Source organism: Pygoscelis adeliae, unplaced genomic scaffold, assembly GCF_000699105.1.
Source record: "Pygoscelis adeliae isolate BGI_AS28 unplaced genomic scaffold, ASM69910v1 Scaffold54, whole genome shotgun sequence".
NCBI lineage: Eukaryota > Metazoa > Chordata > Aves > Sphenisciformes > Spheniscidae > Pygoscelis > Pygoscelis adeliae.
Genome location: NW_008824982.1, coordinates 6,304,988 through 6,324,904, shown reverse-complemented (window position 1 = coordinate 6,324,904; position 19,917 = coordinate 6,304,988). Strand labels below are relative to the sequence as shown.

General features: G+C 40.6%; 1 protein-coding gene across 1 annotated transcript in view; it reads right to left on the bottom strand.

Annotated features, from left to right (window-relative positions):
• Positions 1-19,614, bottom strand: part of FRK (fyn-related Src family tyrosine kinase) — a 53,602-nt gene extending 33,988 nt beyond the window's left edge. The window contains exon 1 of the mRNA XM_009325670.1: positions 19,077-19,614. Coding sequence (XP_009323945.1) covers positions 19,077-19,507 — 431 coding nt within the window. The 5' untranslated portion in view covers positions 19,508-19,614. The remainder of the gene's footprint in view (positions 1-19,076) is intronic.
• Positions 19,615-19,917: the final 303 nt, after the last annotated feature.

Here is a 19,917-nt window from a genome sequence, read left to right as displayed (position 1 = left end):
AATCTGGAAGGTGGAAGAGAGGAAGAATAACATGGGCTCAAGGGTATTGCATGCCGCATAGCCGCTGACAGAATCACTAAAGCAAAGAAAGATAGGGAGGCAAAGGTCTGCAATGCAATACCACTGGCAAATTATCCAGTGCCTGGCAACATGCCTAGAAGAAGATAAAACCCCAGTGGAAAAACAAAAACATACAAATATGCCCATCCAAAAAAGAGTATGCAAAATGAGTTTTCTTCCCCTCCATTCTGTTCCCTCCCATTAATGTAATATGCCCATCTGATCATGTCACTGTCATCAGTGCAATGCACTCATTCAAGGTAGAGATTGAAGACTTAACAGAGGATCTCAACTAATCTGGGAACTACAGGATCTTTTTCTCTCCTGAAATTAACTCTACCCAACACCCAGTGTTAAACCCAAACAAAAGGATTCCCAGCCATGGTCCAGATGAAAAAGCTTACAGGGGAAACATTTTTTTGTCAGCCTGGCATTCCTTGGGCAGCCCTTTTACAGCCCCCTGCTCCCCTCTTACACTGGAGCTTTATGCTTGGTCTCTCCTAAGTCCCAAACACCCAAACTCCTAGCTCTAATGCAAGGTGTATGCCAAGCCTTAGCCAAAGCCCCCCAGTCATGGGCCAGACACAACACCTCTTGGGAGACATGTCTTTCTGTAGACTCAACTTTTCTTGGGCAGACTCTTGCAGCTTTATTCAAACTGGAGCTCAGGGTTTGTCACCCTCCTAACCCTAAAACTAGTCCAAGCCCTAACGCTAACTGTAGACCTGGTTTGAGCCTTAGCCAAAGACCCCTCAGCCATAGGCCACATAAAAAAAACTTCTCAAAGGACAAGTCTTTCTGCAGCCTTGATCTTCCTTGGGTAGTCCCGTAGTCACACTGGAGCTCTAGGATTCATCTCTCTCTTAATCCTAACCCTAGGCATGTGCTGACCACTGCCAAAGATCCTCAGTCATGCCAAATGAACAAGCAACAAGGCATGGGCCAAGTCCCATGGAGGGGGACCCCTTGGCATGGGCCAGACACAAAAGTCCTAAGAGGACAAATCTCTCTGCAGCCTCAACCTTCCTTGCCACTGTGCCAACCCCCTCCAGCAGGAGGTCTAGTATTTGCCTTTCTCCTAACCCAACCTCTTGCTTTTGCATTGGAGGAACCACAGCCAAAGACCCCCAAACATGGTCCAGGTGAAAAATCTGTTACTGGAGAAATTTTTTGGCAGCATATCCTTTCCTTGGGCAGCCCCTTTGAAGCCTGACTCCAACAGAAACTCTAAACTCATGATTAAGGACTCTGTGTGCATCCCCCTTTGGGATGTGTGTAAGTTTTTCATCACCAAGCCAAACACCAACTCTGAATTAAGAGCTACGATCTTTGGCTTTCTTGGAAATTTCAGCTCTGTGCTGAAGCAGAGCAGTGAGATCCCTCACTGCTCTTCTGTTTTCCACACTGAAGACCAGCACAGAAAATGATGTGCAAGTTCTGACTATGTCACCCATTTCCATTAGGGCTCACCAGAGCACAGCTTTCCACTTTTATCCTCTGCCTTTGCTTAGATTCAATATGTACAGGAGCAAAGTCAGAATTAGCTCTACAATGTCAAATCTGAAGTGACTGAATTTGCTTTAATGACTAGCTGTAGCTGGGATGAGGGGGCATTATTTCAGTTTCTTATTCAAGTTGCAGGACGCTGGAGGTAAGATAAGGCTAAAGGCAGAGGTCTGTGACATAGTCTGAATTTTGTGAATGCCCAACTAAAAGGGAAAATCCTGAGGGCTGAGTCAGCAGTAAGGTATAGTCACATATAGAAACCGTGGTCATTACAATAGGAATGAGGGGGGAGGAAAGGGGAGAAAAATTGCTGAGAAGGACTACATGGCAAGGTCATTCAAAGAGTGTGGAGGCATAACAGAAGAAATAGCAGGAAATCAGTCACATGAAATTTATTTTCAAAAACACTGAAGATGTTAAAATGGACATCATGATTCTACCCTGGATCAGCACTTTGTGGCACGAGGGCATCGCACTTCTCATTTTTCATAAGTGTTTGCAACTGGGATTTATCCTCTCATGTTAGGGTAAATCTCATGAGACCGCTGTACCTCAGCAGCTGGCAGGGTTTGTTGTGATTCCTGTGGTTCCCAACCAGAACTCTCCATTACGGAAGAAATGATTACAACAGGTTAGCTGGCTCTCCAATAAATTAACTGGATTGTGTTAACTGTGTTTGTAGTGCTAGGCTATGAGGAGAATAAAAGATTTTCTAGACTAAGAAGAGCAAAGAATTACTGCAATTAGAGCAAAAGTCTTGGGTGAGGACAAAGAAAAACAGATACTGTATATATTGAAACCAAATATATCCCAGTTTCTTCTGGAATGCAGAAAGCCTGTGCAATAGCTAAAACAAATAAAGAAAAGCTTCAACAGTATATAAACTTTGTGTTTTAAATGCCTCAAAATCCACAGTCATAGAAAGCAGTAGTTGCAAAGTTAAGAACCCCAAAGCTAGGAGATGGCAATATTAATATTGCTTTCATGGCATCCACTCAGCCATTTTCAGGAAAATCCAGTATGATACCATCTTTAATTACATGGCCACAGCTGCTACTTCCTACAATGTTAATACGAATGCTGCTCACTGAATAGTTACCCTCTATTTTGTTTTGTTTATTTGCCATAAATTGTTTAGTCTCTGCTCTCAATACAAGTTATAAAATTACATGAATGGCTAATTTCCCAGCAGCCTCTATTATAGTGTTCATGGCTATAATATCCGAATGCTTTACGAACATTCATTAATTTCTTTTTGTGGCACTTTTGCTTGTAAAATTTTTTTTACAGTGGAGAAACTTCACAGAAAGGGACTAAGGCAATAAGACATTATTATAAGCATTTTTTACTAATTTTGGATGTCCAATTTGAAATGCCTAGGGCCTAACTTTCAGGGAATTTAGCATCGTAGAGTATGTAGTAGATCATTCAGAGAGCAATAGCTGCTAACTTCTGTGTCACAGAAGACAAGGAGAGATGCATGGGAAGCTAAAGAGACAGAGAAAGAGAGACAGAGAGATCCTCCAGGGTCTTATTCAGTTACTTTCATCATATGACCATCCTGTGATCACTGCCCTTACTCAGCACATGGAAACCTGAACAGGCTTGCGTGCGCCACTCTTCACTGCCGTCATCTGTGCAGGACAAAGAGGGCTGCTGAGCCAGCTTTTAATCCATGCCAGGTTTGCAGTCTGCTGTGGGTAAACATTAGTGCAGAAGCAGGGACAGAAGTTTACCAAGGGCACCACCAGCACGTCCTCGCTGCGCTGAGAGGAAGGCTCCAAGCATTTGTTGGGTTTTCCCAAAATATAAAAAATACAGAACGCAGCTGCCAAATTCTAATGAATATGTTTGGTTACCACATATAAAGTGCAATCTTATTTTCAGTCTTGGTTACTTTGAAGCAAAGTTTCCTTAGATAGCAAAAAAGCACACTCTTTTAATAGAGTAATCTCCCCTACCAAATATCAAGCCCTTCCTCCAAAGTACATGCACAAAGGATTTCTCCTATTGTTCTGAGCCTGGTTTTTTGCTTTCAGGGAAAGAAAGAGGCAGCCTGTGCCTCGTATCAACCCTGGAAAATTCACATCCAATCAGGTAAAGCCTGGAAAAATTATAAGCAACTAAACAAGCTCTCCTGATAGAAAATATTAGGCTGTCTTAATTATAAGACTAACAAAGTAATATAATTTCTCCAAGAGCTGACATTTCAAGAAATTAGGAAATATCACTGCAAAGATGAAAGTCTTCCAGATATAACATAGTTAAGAAACAGATGTGCTTCACAAATGATGAACTGCATGCATGAATGAGAGCGTGGAAGATGAGCACTGGCTGCTTCACTTTTCCCTCTATAGTCTACCCGATGATGGCGTTGGAAAAAAAAAACCAAAACAAAAATCTGTAGTCAGGTTAAACCATGAAGATGAAACTTGCAAAAGATTCCTTTCCTGAGCATTTTCAAAAACACAAGCCTTCCCAGATACGGCACAAGAATCTACATAGTGAAAAGTCCAGGATTATTCCAGGGCTTGCAGACTTTCCCTGTGCGGAGGCTGGAAAACCTAAGATTGGGTTTCAGGTCCTCTGGAAACAGAGCCCTTCCTCCTTACTTCCTTCTACAGGCTTGCCTAGGATTGTTTTTAATGCTATCTATCTCTAATTGTCATTTATTATCAGATACTGAAGGATGCGTGGGACAAGGACAAAATTTAAGAGGAAGGAATTTAAAGCTAAAGCTAAAGGAATGCATAGGGCATTGCAGGAGGGAAGGAGAAAACAAGACAGTCAAAATTCAAAGCAGAGAGGACCGTAGAATATTATCAAGCGGGTGAAGGGAGAGAAGGGAGAAAGTCCGAGCTAACAGGCAACAATTAAGAGAAAATAAAGACGAGACAAAACTGAGGACTGCATTTATTGCCCAACGGCTATAACCTGCTGCTGCCTGAGCTGCTGCACCTGCTCAGCACATGCTGGTTTCCAGCTTATCCTGCTCCCACAGGGCATGTGTCTTTGGCAGCGATTTCAGTCCTACTTGGGGAAATAATTTCACAGAGTATCTCTTGAACCAATTTCACAGATTAACTCTCACTGTAAGGATTGCTCTCTACAGACCTTTTCCCTTTCCCTTTCTTAGCTCATCACGCTGCTCCTGTTTGTACTTGCTAAAAGAATATTTTAACATTCATTTTCATCATATGTTTATTGACTAGAGATCACCGCTAAATGTACTGGTTTAAAGCTTACTCACCAAAGTACCATCAGCAACCAGTGAGTCAGATGAAGTCTTTAAAAAAATGTTTAGGTAACAACAGCCTTCTGTATCTACATAGGTAAATCAGTTAAAATCTTAACACACTGCAGAAAGTACCTGACTTGGACAATACTTGAAATAAAAAATCTTTTAAAATGTATGTGTGTAGTTACACAGCTCAGTTCTGATTACTTATTTACCATAATCAGAAACTAGTTTTCTCCAAGTGAAACTAGAAATTCAGGTTTTCAGGGGTGGTTATGTAGGACAACACACAGTCTTTCGCAATCACAATGAATTTGCTTCACACGTAAAGATCTGAATTGTATTGCTCAGATCCTTGTTGTTGAATAACAGATCACAAACTAAAATGAAGACTATCCTCATGCATTGTGTGGGGGACTTGGAGCTTCTGAGTCTTTTCACAGTGGCAGTGGGTGGAATAAGTCTGTTTTTCTTTCCACGGGGCAAAACATAGAACATGTGAATAGTTGTGAAACACTAAAGGCTCATTTCTACACTATGTAAGCAGCAGAGATCTATCAAAATGACAGAGAAGCATTAATTTATATTATGTATGTATGTATAAGTCTGCCTGTATGTTTGGAAGTGACAGTCTGTCTGCAGCAACACACTGTAACTTCCACTGTATTTTCCGTATTTTGAGATCAACAGTGTGATTTTTCTTAAAATAACCATTACAATGCGAAATACACGATTTCGGAAAATAACAGATCCCATTTTGCTCTTGGCTTTTGGATAACATTTTGCTAATGTTCTTGTCAACAGATTATAGCTGACTGGTTGGCGTTTTTCCATAAATACTAAATTTATGTTAGACTTGAGAGAGTTTTGTTGGTGAGATGGCAGAATATAAGAGGGGATAACAAAAGAGACATAGAAGCAAAAAAGAGGGAAAGAAAATTAAGTTATACTTCTCCATATATTTTCTAATTATAATATTATAATTAGATATATATATAATATTCTATTATATATTATAGCTTAACTTGTGAAGGTACTCAATTTGAAAAATTTTCATATTTAAAGGCTTTTTAATTTCTGTTTTCAAATGGAGTTTCCATCAAAATATAAGCATTTTTTTCTTTTAATTTTGTTCAGAAAGGATTAAGTTAACTGAAAACAAGATACAACCAAGCAATACCCTTCATTTTGTTTCAGGCCACAAATCAATATTTGTTAAATATTTTGATTTGATGCAAAACTAAAATGAAGGACTCTCAAGAAACATCGCTGCTTCTTTCTTCCAGGAGAAGGCAGACATTTTTCCTTTCTCTCTTCCCATACTTATTTGATCATGGTGGTGAGCACTAGGACACAAGTGATACATACATCCACAAAACAGGGGCTCTTTAGTTAAAATGAGGCAATTTAAACCTATGTCTCTAACAGACCATAGTCACTATTTTGCTGGAATATACAACAAGCATAGATGCTTACATACAGTAATTTGGAGAATGTACCGCTGTTACAACAGAGGTAATGCTTCTGGGACTGAACATACATGAGCTTTGTTGTATGTATGTTGCATACATACAACACCAAAATTAGGCAGAACGTTTGCTACTATTTTTTTTAGCAAGATGGGAAATTGCAGGTTATTGCCAGAAAAAGCACTTTGTACTTCTAGACTCAAGGACCAGATTCACCACACTTATATTGCGTAGTCCCTTTAAAAAGAAATGGTTTTAATTTTACTACTCGCCGAAAACTTGACGCTAACGCTGAACAGTAGCTTACTCCACACAATCCCAATGACTGCAATGTAACCGTAGCAAACGTGTGAAACACCCACCTACCCTGGCAGACCGACCTTGTGTATACCTGAGACCCAAAAGGAGCCCCAGGTTGCACTAACAAATCACTGGGGGAGCCCAGCTGAAGAAACTGCAGGAGATTACTAGCTTGTGAGAAGCGGGCAGCAGATGTTTCAGAAAGGACTCTGAGCCTCTAAAGTCTGTTTTGGTCTATGAAATATCTTTGTTTGGTGTTACTCCGTTGTTTCTGTTAGAAATAATAAGCTGTGCCCTAAAGAAAGGGCCTGCCAGGGCTTTAGGGACTTTTACAGTAAGTGAATGCGTGGGATTGTTTGGATAAGGTGATGTTCAACAGTAAGAGTGGTAAAACCCATCACAGAGATAGGCACTTCCTCTTACAGCGTAGAACAAATTTACTGCCTTGTAAATGTAAACACAAAGATTAATTGGGCATTAGTCTAAAAAATCCATGGCTTTGTGTATAAACCTTTTTAGTAAGTACTTTAGTAGGCCTTAACTGTACTGTCGTGTGATTCTGTTGTAAGGGATTATGCATAATACTACATTAGTTTTTCAATAGTTGATAATAGCAGTTGACTGTGCTGCAAACATGGAAATGAATTTGCTCTGAGTCTGCTTCAGGATGACAAACCATCGCGCCTTTGGCTACTCTTGCACTCTGTAATGACTGGGAAGTGACTATTTCTCCTGTAGGGATAGTATTACAAGGCCAAGTGCATGAGCTCTGTAAATTAGCATAGCTCACCCAATACTAGTTTCACTGCCCAATAGGAGCAAAAGATAATAAACCAGCAACCAAATCACTATCTGACAGTTATTTTGCGGAAATCTCTGTAAATAAATCTCATCCTGTGATCCCCCACTTCACTATTGCGTAATTAATGTCAATGTTTGCATTCATTCTCCACAATATTGGTCATCTGCATGCTGTATTATTTAATCTGCTCTGAAGTTCTTCTATATGAGAAAAGAACGGTAGATGAAAGTGGTATCATATTACTTTTTCTGTGGTGTTTTTGTTACGTAAGTCCCTGGTATTTCTCTGATTTAAGAGACTAAAGTCAATCGTCAAAGTTTGCTCCCAGTAGTGGTTTTGTACCTGGATAAGGACTTCATTGCATTTAAAATTTGTTCTAAAACAACTTATCTTTGGAGTCAATGAAAGGCTAACATTGGCTTTAATGGGCATTGTTTTGGGACGTTGGGTGTGAAATATAGGCATATAATCACCTCTTTTTAAAAAAAACTTAAAATGTGTTTCTCAGACCCTATTTCTGCTGCACAGTCTTCCAAATAGTGTTGTAAAATCTTGCATCAATGCTAGTAGCATCTGTACGCATTTGTTAACACATACATGAACAAAAGTACTGATATACTGCCATAATATACTCTAAAAGTAGCAATAACTCTGCTATTCATAACAACTGAGGAACAAAGTTGAAACCTTGAGGTAGCCTTAATGTTAACATGGTACAGAGAACACTAATAACATCAATTGATTTAACATTAAGGGAAACTCAAAGGACAAGAAAATGTTCAATCATACATTTACTTAAACCATTACAGCTTCCAAAAGCACTCAATTGATTTTCTTGAGAAAATCATTCCTGAGAAATTATTTTCTTTTCTCACAGGGAAACTCACTTCAGTACAGAAGTGATACAGAAACCCTCGGAAACAAAAAGCCCCCCTTGCCTGCACAGGACACAGGTGTTAGAGGACATCTCTCCATCCATTTTGTGCAGAGCTCTCTCTTGGACATTCACTTGGACACATTTTTTCGTCCTCAGCCTATTGCCAGCAGTCTGAGCAGATTCGTGCCCTCTCTCAGGTCAACTTTCAGTGGAGAACAACCAGGTCACTCTGTCCCCAGGGGGACTCGGAAAGGAACTGTGCAGTCTGGCACCCCCAGGTGACCCTGAGCCAAAGGACAGAACGGTTCTTTTACATGGGGACAAATTTCTTAACCAAATGGTCTCCCAGTTTTCAGGGTAACCTTTTCAGGGTGACAGATGGGAAGGGTGACACACTAAAGACACCTTTGACTTCCAGAAGTAAAGCTGGAGCACATAGAACTCCATATCAGTGTGTATATTACCAGCCCAAGACCCACACACATGGTTTCTTTTGTAAGAGATCACACCACCATGTCAGAAAGGTATGTCAGCATCAGAGGAAGTTTCTGGGCTATTTTTCAAACATTTTAGCTGTGTAATAAGAACAAGATCTCATTTTCTCTTTTCTTTCCTTGCAGGTATTCAGAAAACTAATAATTATCTTTCCAAGCTAATCAAGTTGTCATTCTGTAACAGCAAAAAACATCAGGTGACTTTCTACAGATAAAAATTATACTGATTCACCCATGTCAGTGGCTGAGAATATATACACGCTTCTAAGCATTCATAAATCTGTAGGAGTTTGGGAAAAGCATACAATAAAAGGAACAGAAAGCCAAGACTCTCTTTTTTGAAGTAGAGGTAAAGGAGACCACTAAGGGGATTTAGGAGCGGCCACCTCCTCCAGCCACTGTGGCCCAGGGACCTCCTGCTCGGCTGCTGGAGCCCAGCCTGGGGATACAGGGTCTCTGCCCATGCTGAGGGACGTGGCTGCCACTTTCCTGTTTGCAGGTTCAGCCAGGGGTGGTGCTGAGCATGTGTCTCAGAGGCACACAGGCACACAGGGAGGACACTGACATGGCCGGTCACACAGACTGCCACAGACAAGGCGCTGCCTTCAACAGCACCCATGTACAGGACTCACATAAAACACAAGCACAGTCCCCTCCTCTTCCTCTTTGGCTGGCAGAGCCAGAAGGTCACTAATGATGGTGCACGCACACGCGCACGCACACACACACACTCTCTCTCTCTCTCTCTCTCTCTCTCTCTCTCTCTCTCGATCCACAAGCACATGCACACTGGCAGATCCCCCCCTCAAATACCGGCACAGCCCATCTCTCCATCCAACAACCCTGCCCCGACCCCAGCCCCTCTTACCCACACTCACCTCACGCACGCCGGTCCCCCCAGCAGCTGGTTTTGAGACATACCCCAGTGGCTGGTGGCTGAGACCCCCACCCACTCCAGCACCTGGCACTGAGACTCCACTCGCTCCAGCAGCTGACGCCACAGGCCTGGGGCGCCTACACCCCGGCTCGGACTCCAGTTGCTGGCCCAGTACAGTGTCACACCAGTCCCCCCAGCAGCAGGCACTTAAGTCCTTGCAGCACTCACCCAGGGGACAGAGGGTAAGGTTACACAGGGAGATAGTCAAGAAAGGATTTAATGAGAAGACAGGATAGAGTGTGGTAACCAGGCGCAGGGCTCAGCCAGACAAGTGTACTGACTGGCCCCGTTTTACACGGGAACAGCACCTTTTACACCACTTTCTGTCTACCCTCTCTTTGTTCCTCACTGATTCCTTTTCCGTAAACCTTGCTTCATCACTTGACATAGCCCCACAGACCCCCCTCCAACATCCTGGACCCCCAGGTTTGCATCCTTATCAGTTGCAAGGTCAGAGTTTGCCTGCCATTTCTTGATAGCCCACCAATTAGTGCGACTGACCGGGTTTATTTCTGATTATTGTCTTTGTTAACATTAATCGATCAGGTTTAGTGTCTCCGCATGTTTGTCTCCCACCCCTTCCTTATTAGCAAGGTCCTCAGATAATCTTCCTGAAAAAGAAACATTCCCACACTCTGCATACTCTTATCAGTGAGTGCGACTGAGCAGGCTTGTCCTCATCACCACCTCTCTTCTCACATGTCACTCAGGTTTGTCTCTGCGTGTTCTTATGTATGGCTCCTTTCACCACATACCCTTAAAGCAGAGACTCCTTCCATATACCTTTACAGAGACTTCCACTAACTGAAAAGATCAGTAGTTTCAAAAGGAAGACTGAGGTTTGTGAGTTCTCATCATTTCTGAAATTCATGGTATATATTCATTCCCACATGCGAGTCTCAGGTTTCTTTTTTTCTCTTCTTTTGCAGTGAGGTTTGAAAAGATGTGCTGCAAAATCGTTTGTGCTATAAATACAGAAAAATGTTATTAATTAAACTAGCAATATATCTGCTTTAGTGAGAGAAAGCTAAGGGAAAATGTTTATCAACATTACTGCAGATAAATTTATAGTGTAAAACATTATCGATTATAGAGTATTCTGCATAGAAGTAATGAAAATGTCAACTAGTGCAATCCTTTATGGAAGCATCATTTATTATTGAATTCACTGCTTTGTTTTTCCAGTTTACATTGATTAAGATTAGTGTACCAGCACAGAAAAACCATATGTACTTCTATTTGGTTTAAGTGATAAAGAAAAGGAATGCATTCATGATCAATATTTTGTTTGATCTTCTGAAAAGCAATTTCCAGATGAATTCTAGGCATGTCTGGAGAATTGAAAACTGCAAAGATGTAGATTTCCATTCTAATTTCTTGTAACTCTTACAGGTTTTTTTACGCAGTTATGAGGTGTAAACCTGAATGTCAACATTTAGGAAAACTCTGATGAAGAATAAGCTTCTTAACTAAGAAAGTTTAATCTCTTATTTTTAAAGTTCTAACACAAGAACGGTCTTCAAATATGTCCCTTATAGTACTATTTAAAAATCATTGAAAATTGTTTTTTCCTCTTTTAAATATCACCTAATCAATTATATTTTCTTTGCTATGCATACTTTGCTTGCATAACTTGAAAAGGAACAAGACATTTTATTACAGAAAAACATCTGAATCCTGATTAATCATATTTTCTCTACTAATCTGTTTTAAAATTAAAATGCAGGTAAATTTTGTGTGGTCTAAACTAGGCTACTGGAAGGCTGCATCATTATTATAATGTTTGCTTGAGGCATCTCTGCTATAGCCTCATGTTAGAAGGTAGCGTCTGTAAGATAATAACAGGACATATCCTGGGTTTAGTTCTGCATCTTTGGTAGGAAGCAAAAAGAATTGATTGGTAAATCTGTGGGGCTGTCTTGGATGCATTAGGGTAGATAGGGCAGATAGGTGTGGTCTGTAAAGGACCAGTCCCTGAATTTCACAGGGACCTGTGCAGTGCTACCATTTCCTTTTGTGCCTATTTATTTTGAGCGTGGGTTTTTTGAGTCACTCATGACTAAGCAATCACCAATCCGTAAAAAAAAGCCAAATACTTGTTTAGGAATACAAAACTTTCTGCACAGATGAGAGGGGTTTTTGCGGGTTTTGTTTTTTCATTTTTTTCCTAATAGCTTGGTCTTTGCCCACAGACAGAAATAAAGAATTGTGCAGTGTCAACACCTACGCTTTTGCTAAACAGACTTGACAATAGGTCCGTAATTAGACATGGCAGTGATGTACCCTCTGACATTGCTTATACAACAGTTCCAGCCTCTGGTGAAGCACAAAGGGAATGGATCAAAGAAAGTGGATGGGCCTGTGCACTTTTCATAAAATCCTTTCTGAAACACAATAATGGGGCTAGAGGGGCCATTGGTTTGACCTTGTAGGGTATCTCTTATGTTTTTATGACTTAATCTCTTCAGTACCGATATGATCCTACACGAAGAAAGCCCTAAAGTCTTCTGTAACCAACAGTGCTTTTTACATGTTACAAAATAATTCTTCACAGAGATACCTGACCTAGTTTGTTTAAAATCAACCCAGCTTTAGGACTTCTTAGCCTGGCTGAACTGTTGGTTACTATTTTTCAGTTCTAAACCTGCTCAGAGATCACTCAGCTCTGCACAGCTCTGTATTGTGCTGCACGGAGAGCCATCAAAGACAACTACTGAGGAAACAGTAACCATTGTACAATACCTGCTGAATGTTTTTGCCGACAACACTGCTCAAAACCAACTAATCTAGGCTAGCACGCACAACGCTTACTCCTACTGAGTCTGAAGAAAAAAACATCAAACAGGACTATTGAGTTATTCTGACCAGTATATGGTCTTTGTTTTTCTAAAAGGCACTGTAAAGGCCACCTGGGTTTCACAGTGCCATAGGAAAAGCTAACTGGCTATGTTTGCAGGTTTTAAGGATATAGTTTCTGGTCTTCACATGATTCATTGTCAAATCTTTCACAACAGGGTAATGGAAACTAGTATATAATGATTATAACGTATAAAGTACACACTAATTTCAAATACATCCAAGGTAGGAAGAAATTTCTTCATTTCTCAGAATTTGAATAGACAATGTTGTATATTTAGAAAACCACATTGCCAGAAAATAGGTGACCTAAATTAGACAAGTTTGCATGAACTGCTCGTCTACAATGCCACAATTTCTTCCACCTTTCTGAGCAGAGACACACATTTTCGGGACATGGGTATACACATGGATGTGTAAATACTGCTGGCACTTGACAAAATCTGACATTTCACAGTTCTGCAAACCATCTCCTTTTGTGTTCAGTGTATCTTTGCATATTTAAGAAATGAGCAGAAATGAAGTCAAAGTTCACGATGTGCTTGAAGACAGCACTGGAATGCTCAACCACAACTAAAGAAGCTAAGTGATTAAACTCGTCGTCTTTTTGTAGTATTCAATCATTTAAACTCAAGAGAGGCACTCCAAAACACGCATGGCAGTTCAAAACTTCGGGTACTTCAGATGCTATGAACACAAGGTCAAAAACCATCAAAACCATGATCTTCTGGCTTTGCAATACACACCTTGTCCCGCAGGGCTGTTTTGCATGGTCTTAAAAGTTCCAGTCTTATAAACTTTCTCTATGTTGTGTGTGTGTATACATGCATGCACACACAAAAGCACATACATAAAGTATATCAGTTGAAAGAAGAGATGGAATTTCAAATGAGTTCACATACAGCCATTTCAACGATTTATAATAAATACATATTTTGGTGATAAAGAAACCTTTTCTACAAAAACTATATGAGAATAGCTTTCCTACTTAACGTAACAGGCTCCAAGAATGTGAGAACAACCTACTACTACTTTGTGTACTTGTGTTAGCAATGAACAGTTTCTACAAGTTCATTTCCGTACAAGGGTTACTGCTGATTCTGGTGGTGTCCTTGGGAGTTTGGACTGTAATAGAGAGAGGAATTATGAGAGCGAGAGAGAGGGAGTGCACAGAAACCGCAGTGGATTACATTCACTTTTCTGACGTGTTCAGCAGAATCTACAATTTCACTTTAAAAAGAACCTCTAGACATTTTGGCTCTAAATACCACTTTGAAAAGTGACCCACATAAACCAAAGAAACCCCATAACCCTGACTTTGCAGAAAGTCTGAAACAGGTCAGCCCAGGAAACGCCTTATTGTTCACGTATAGTAACTCAGATTCAGTCAATGTATGAAATAGTTAAAGCTGAGTCGGGTCACAGAAGGTGAAGGAATTATGGAGATTGACAAAAATAACCTACAAGTCACTTCTGCTTTCAAAGGGTTGTTTGAAAAGCTCATTATGGAATTGACCGGTGAGGTTTCATTGATTAGGTCTGGGGCTCGGTTTCCACCAGCTGGGAAATACCTATATAAGAAATCTCTCTGAAATAAGGAATGTTTCTGAAACTGGCAAAAGTTAAAAGTAATTGCTGTGATCTTCTTTGACCTAATCTGCTAGGAATTTGTGTGGATTTACTTCCCTCAGCACAGCAGTCTTGTGTCAATAATGTTGGCATGCACATATGGAATGAAGTTGACTTTCAATAAACAGCCAACAGGTCCATCAGGATGGCAGGCGAGAGCCCCTCTAAGTACACTCTACCTTTCCTCTAGAAAAAAAAGAATTAATGTCACTCCAACAGTGAGGGGTTTTTTATTATTATTTTTGCTTCATTAAAATTAACTGTACAGCTGGGCTATATTTGTTGTCCATAACAATTTGCACTATGCCATTTTCTTGTTTAGTTACAACAACTGGCAGTAATAAAATAAGGGCAGGTGAATGCGTTACTATGGTTCCTGTTTATAGTGTGGAATAACAGGCACAGAAAGAGCACAGAGACAGGAAGGTCACACTCCTTGCCAAGGAAATTTATATCTTTTAATTCAGATTTTGGTGTTAGTCAAATTGCTCTTTCTGATCATCCTTTGCTGGATATGCAAGTTAAATTATGTGACTGTATCTCCAACTGGATTTTTTTCTTTCCTTTTTCTAAATGTTATGTGTCTAAACCCAGAAAGAAGAGCATTCCGAAGTCATGGGGTGCGGCAGATATGACCTCACTCAAACTTCCTTAGAAATTAAAAATCTGTCTGGCTTGTGGTTTTGACTGCTACCTGCGATGCAGAGACAAGAAAAGCACCAAGTGTTCTTGCAGTTGCTAATTTATCATTAGCGTAGTCTGTGTCTGCTTTTGGTCAGATATTAAGTAAAATAACGCCTTTCTAGTAACAGATTTATTTCCTCATGAAGTGAAAGTTCACTGTGCGACTACAGTTTGCTAGACAAACGCTTCCACTCCCCAGCTGCCTTGTCCCACCTATCCCAGGTAGGGCCAGGAGAACACGCCTGTCTCCAGAGACACTAGGCACAATCCCTTCACAATCCCTCCACCTGACAGGTTGTTATGAGTATAAGGAGTACTGCAAGTGCTAGAAAAGGTCAGCAATAAGAAGATGCTTTACTGGTAAATATAAAAATGAAGGGCCTTGTTTCCTCAGTCTGTCCAAAACAGTCTTCATGGTAGCAGGTGTGCATTTCTTGGACGTATTTAATCTTATGCAGCACGCATCTGGACTGCAATGCTGCAGCAGGCAGAACCCAAGCCATGGATCTACCTTTTTTTCCCCTTCCCCTGTTCACACAGACTGTTACTGATTTCATCTGAGTCATCCACACTGGAAGGGATCACTCAAGCCAAAGGAAGGAAGCAAGAGAAACTTTTTTTTAACAAGATATCATGCACAAACAGGAAGTGTTTGACTTTTGGCGTAAGTTAGTCATATTATATAATATAAATATAATATAAATATATTAGCAAAATATAATATAAACAAAGTCTCCCTTCAATTTTAGCATACAATTTCTACCAATAAACTTTGGTCTGAGGAAAGCAATACGGTAAAGAAATCTCATTCTTTCTCAGTTCTGCTTGAACATTCTGATAGCCAAGGATACACGAAAATTCCCTTTGTTATAAATAGCATTTAATTTTTGTTTTCCCCAGACTGGAGACATTGCACATCCTTTCTGCCCTTTCATCCAGTTATTGATCCACCTTATCAGCACTATCTCAGTCATATTGGATGGAGTCAAAGAGACTTCCAGTAAGATAAAATTATCTAAATGAGGACAAGGAAGAAAACTTTCTCACTTTCCTTCTTTCTTTACTTCATTCTCTTTCTTACCAAGGAAAAGTTCAAAAAAGCCTTTCTCCCTGAAAAAATTCACAGACACTTCAGCAAGGAGACAAAACGGTCTGCTGCGGCACTTGCCAAGAACAAACAATTACCTAGCATTATCTTCTGCCAGAATGGACAACACAGATCCAGATGGACTTTCTGATCTCTAATTGTCTTTATAATAAAGACCATGTCAAAATGTTGATAAAAAAGGCCCAGATATATTTTGTTGTTAATAGTCTTGAAGGCTACAGGCAAAACTGAAATGATTAGCAACAGAAATTCGACTGCTCTGCCTGCAGCTTTCAAGCATATATTGGCTAAACTTACACAGTGGCCCTGTCATCGCTAAGTCATTCCATGACTTACAGAATATTTCATGCCCCTCTATCCCTTTATTTAAGTGAATTTATGGAGTATGCATGCATGCATATGAATGTCTTTTTTTTTTAAGTTTATATACAAACATGCTGAAATCAGCTGCTAAAGAATATGGTCAGTTTGGTTTTCTTCCTAAGAGTCATACCATGAATCAAGTCTGTTTCCCAGAACAGTTTAGCTAGTTTGTCTTGATCCAGTAAGATGGAGGTACAGTCCAGAAATAAGCTAAAATTCCTGTTGTCTCTGCAGATATACAGAAGCTAGCTGGTGCTAGGAAATGTGCATTCAACGAGCTCAAAGACTGTTGATGAGCTGTGCCTGGCAAATATTGCAAAGCATAAACAACACACTGCAAATATACGGCATATATGCATTTTGGCATGTGAACATGAGATTGTAAGTCTTCCATTCTTTGTCAGTTCCCTGCTGGGACCATAAAGGACTGGTGTAAAGGATGCAAGGATGCAATAAAAACTTCTCCTATTTCCACAACTGTCTATATCATGGCCATGAGCAATTGGCCAACACCAAAGGGTAGAGCTAATTAAAATCAAAATGGAAAGATGAAAGAGGTTAAATTTAAAGTTTGGGCAGAGAATATGATTAAAGCATTGAATTTTAATTAAAGCGACATTAGAATAACTTTTTTCACTCTCATTCTTTTACTTTAGGGAAAACAAGGCTTAGTTCTTTAAACCATCATTACTGTTGCTCTTAGTGTTTCACTAGGATAACAGAGGTGTGAAATGCAGAGGGTTGGTGAAAGGGAATTCTTGGAGGAAATTGTAGCAAGGAATATTCCAATGGGATACAAGGCAAAAAAATCCTCACCATGAGGGTGGAAAAGCTCATCTGGAAATGCTCAACTAAGGAAAGGGGTCTAACTTTATTTCGGCCATGCTTGAGTTGGGACGACTGTTTCAAATGTCCTTCAGAGGTCCTTTCCAACCTGAGTTAGTCTATGGTTATATATGTGTGGCCTGACAGCAGTCAGTCTTGTGTAAGTATGAAAATCACTAAAGACAACTGACTTACTTAGAAGGAAATCTGAGAAAAAACCAACATGTTTAGCCAGATTAGTTTTGGTACGAAACTAAAAACTCATTTTGGAGGAATGACTTCATCTGAGAGTTGTAAAAGCTCTCCATTTCCTCCTCTCCAGTGTTCTAACAATCTATAAAGAAAAATCTTTTGCCAAAACTTAGTCTTTATTAATAAAGGGAGAAAGGTATATAAAAAGAGTAAAATAAAATAAAATTGATTCTGTAACAAGAAAAATCCAGCTGTTATGCAACAATGCACTTTGGCAAACTTAACTTTGTATTTGATGCTGTAGGTATAGAAAGATAGGAGGGACCTTAAGAGCTGAGACTTTGTTGTATAACTGAGCAAAATTACTTTCAAAGTATTAACAGCAAGCAGAAATCTTAGATGACTTGTAATAAAACTAGTTCTTGAGAGAGAGCAAAGGCCAAGCTGAGTTGAATTAGAGCCTACCACCACTTCTCTAGTGGTTCAGAAAATGCCTTCTCTGCAGATTAATTTCTGCAATTGGAAGAATTCTTTTGAACATGACCATTGAAAGCATTGTTTGCCTGAATACAGAAATAGAAACAGCTGGTCAGACTCCGGAAATTAAGGTCTTCAGGTTAGAGAGGAGTCTTACAGTTGCCCTAAGATGCCTCTAGCACAAATCCTACAGCTGATAAAAGACTGGCATAATCATATCTGAGCCAATTTTCCTAGCCCTTGACAGTAGGGTGGGCAGATCAGATTGAAGATGATGTTTCAGGTCCAAATGAGATTTAACTGAAAAGCTGCAACATCATCCCTCTAAAGTCAACATTAATTCTGAGAGTAATGATGAATACCATTTCTGCTGTCTCTTTCCACACTGTTAGTTTTTGCCAAAACATACCTCTGGAACTGCAGTCAGACCTATTTCAGCAAACGCTGCCTCTGACTGCGACACACATAAGTAACTCTGCATCCCAGGCTGACTCAGACCTTACTCATCCTCACTAGGGAGCCAAGTAACTGATTTTGTGTGATTTCTGCTCTAGTTCAGAATATTAAATGAGATTGGACATATTTACAAGGTGCAGAAAAACATGGGCTGCATAATTAAACTCTGTGAAAGTTTAACAAATTCAATTTGTACTCCATTGCTGTATGCACTCTTTTGCCCTTTGCAGTACTTACTCCAGTTAAGTTTGTCCTGAGAGTAGAGATTTGCCTCCAAAGAAGAAACAAATACTGTAGAGGAAACCATAAAAAACTTATCTATTAGAGACTCACCCATCATTTGTAAGAAGCTGGTGTAAAGGTAGCTTCCTGAAAGTCTGATTAATTTATAACTTTGCAGCTGCTTAGGCTGAATCTGTTTGGGGCAGGGGTCATATCTTTTCACTCTCTGGGAAGCATCTGACACACATTTACTGTTATACAAATAAAAATAACGAGCCATCACAGTGGTAACCAACCTGATATTCCCAGATGCTTCTTAAACAGGTGATTAGGGTATATCAGAGGGGGAAATTATTTAAACCACACCAAAATCCGCAACACTCTGCCTTTTGTAATTGATTTTCTTGTGACCATGGTGTCTCTTCCTTGCACACGCCAACTAGTGCTATCACTGGTAGGATCACTGGAGGTTGAGTTTGGCAGGGTACTACTCAGCAAGAGAAAAGGCCATAACCTCCTGTCCCAAACCCATTTAACCTAACAGAAAAGAGACTGCGGTGTGCATTATGTGGGTTACTTACGGCTCAGCTTCGATGCTCTGGTCAGCAGCTATGTAGTTGGCGGGGATGTAGCCCTGGAGCTTGCGGCCAGGACAGACTGACCCTGTTGGCAGGAGGAGCCTAGCGTACCACCAGCCCTCATGGGACGCATTCAGCACTTCAAGCTTATCCCCGGCTCGGAAGCTCAAGTCCTCCTCAGTGCGAGCCTCATAGTCGAAGAGTGCCACAAATCTGCAAATATTCACCAGATGCTGGCCAGGCAGTGGAGGTAAAGGTTTCTCTTTTATCTTACTGTCTCTGTCTTTCTGTCCTGTTTGGCAGTCGTGCCTTACCACAGCAAGGTTGGCGAAGACTTGGCCGACTTTCTCATCCTGCTCACCATCTCTCCCCGAGAATAAGCACGGGATGTAGGGCTCCAAACAGGCACAGTGCTTCTGGCAAAAGTTTCCCATCCTGTTTCCTTGTGCCTTCCTCCGCTTCTGCTATTCTTTTGCTTTTCCCAGTTATGATACCCTTAGACCAATTTTTGCACCATCAACATCTTAGCTTTTTGCAGGATTTCTTCTCCACCTCCTCCTTTGGCACAAAATGAAACAACTCTTGGCACAGCTGGAAGCTCCTCTCCGAGCCCCACTGAGAGCTCATTACAGGCAGCTCCTGGATCGGGAGTGAAACCTGAGTATCCAAGTGCCAGAGCACATGTGGAGGGAATTTCTCACTTCCTCTTCGGAACAGGAAAGCAACGCAACGGCTGGGCTGGGCTGAGCTCCGGGAGCAACAGGGGAGCGTGGAGCCTCTTCTCCCACAGCAAAACAATGAAGTCATAACATCTGAGCAGGGGAGGCTTTTCAACTCTTACTGC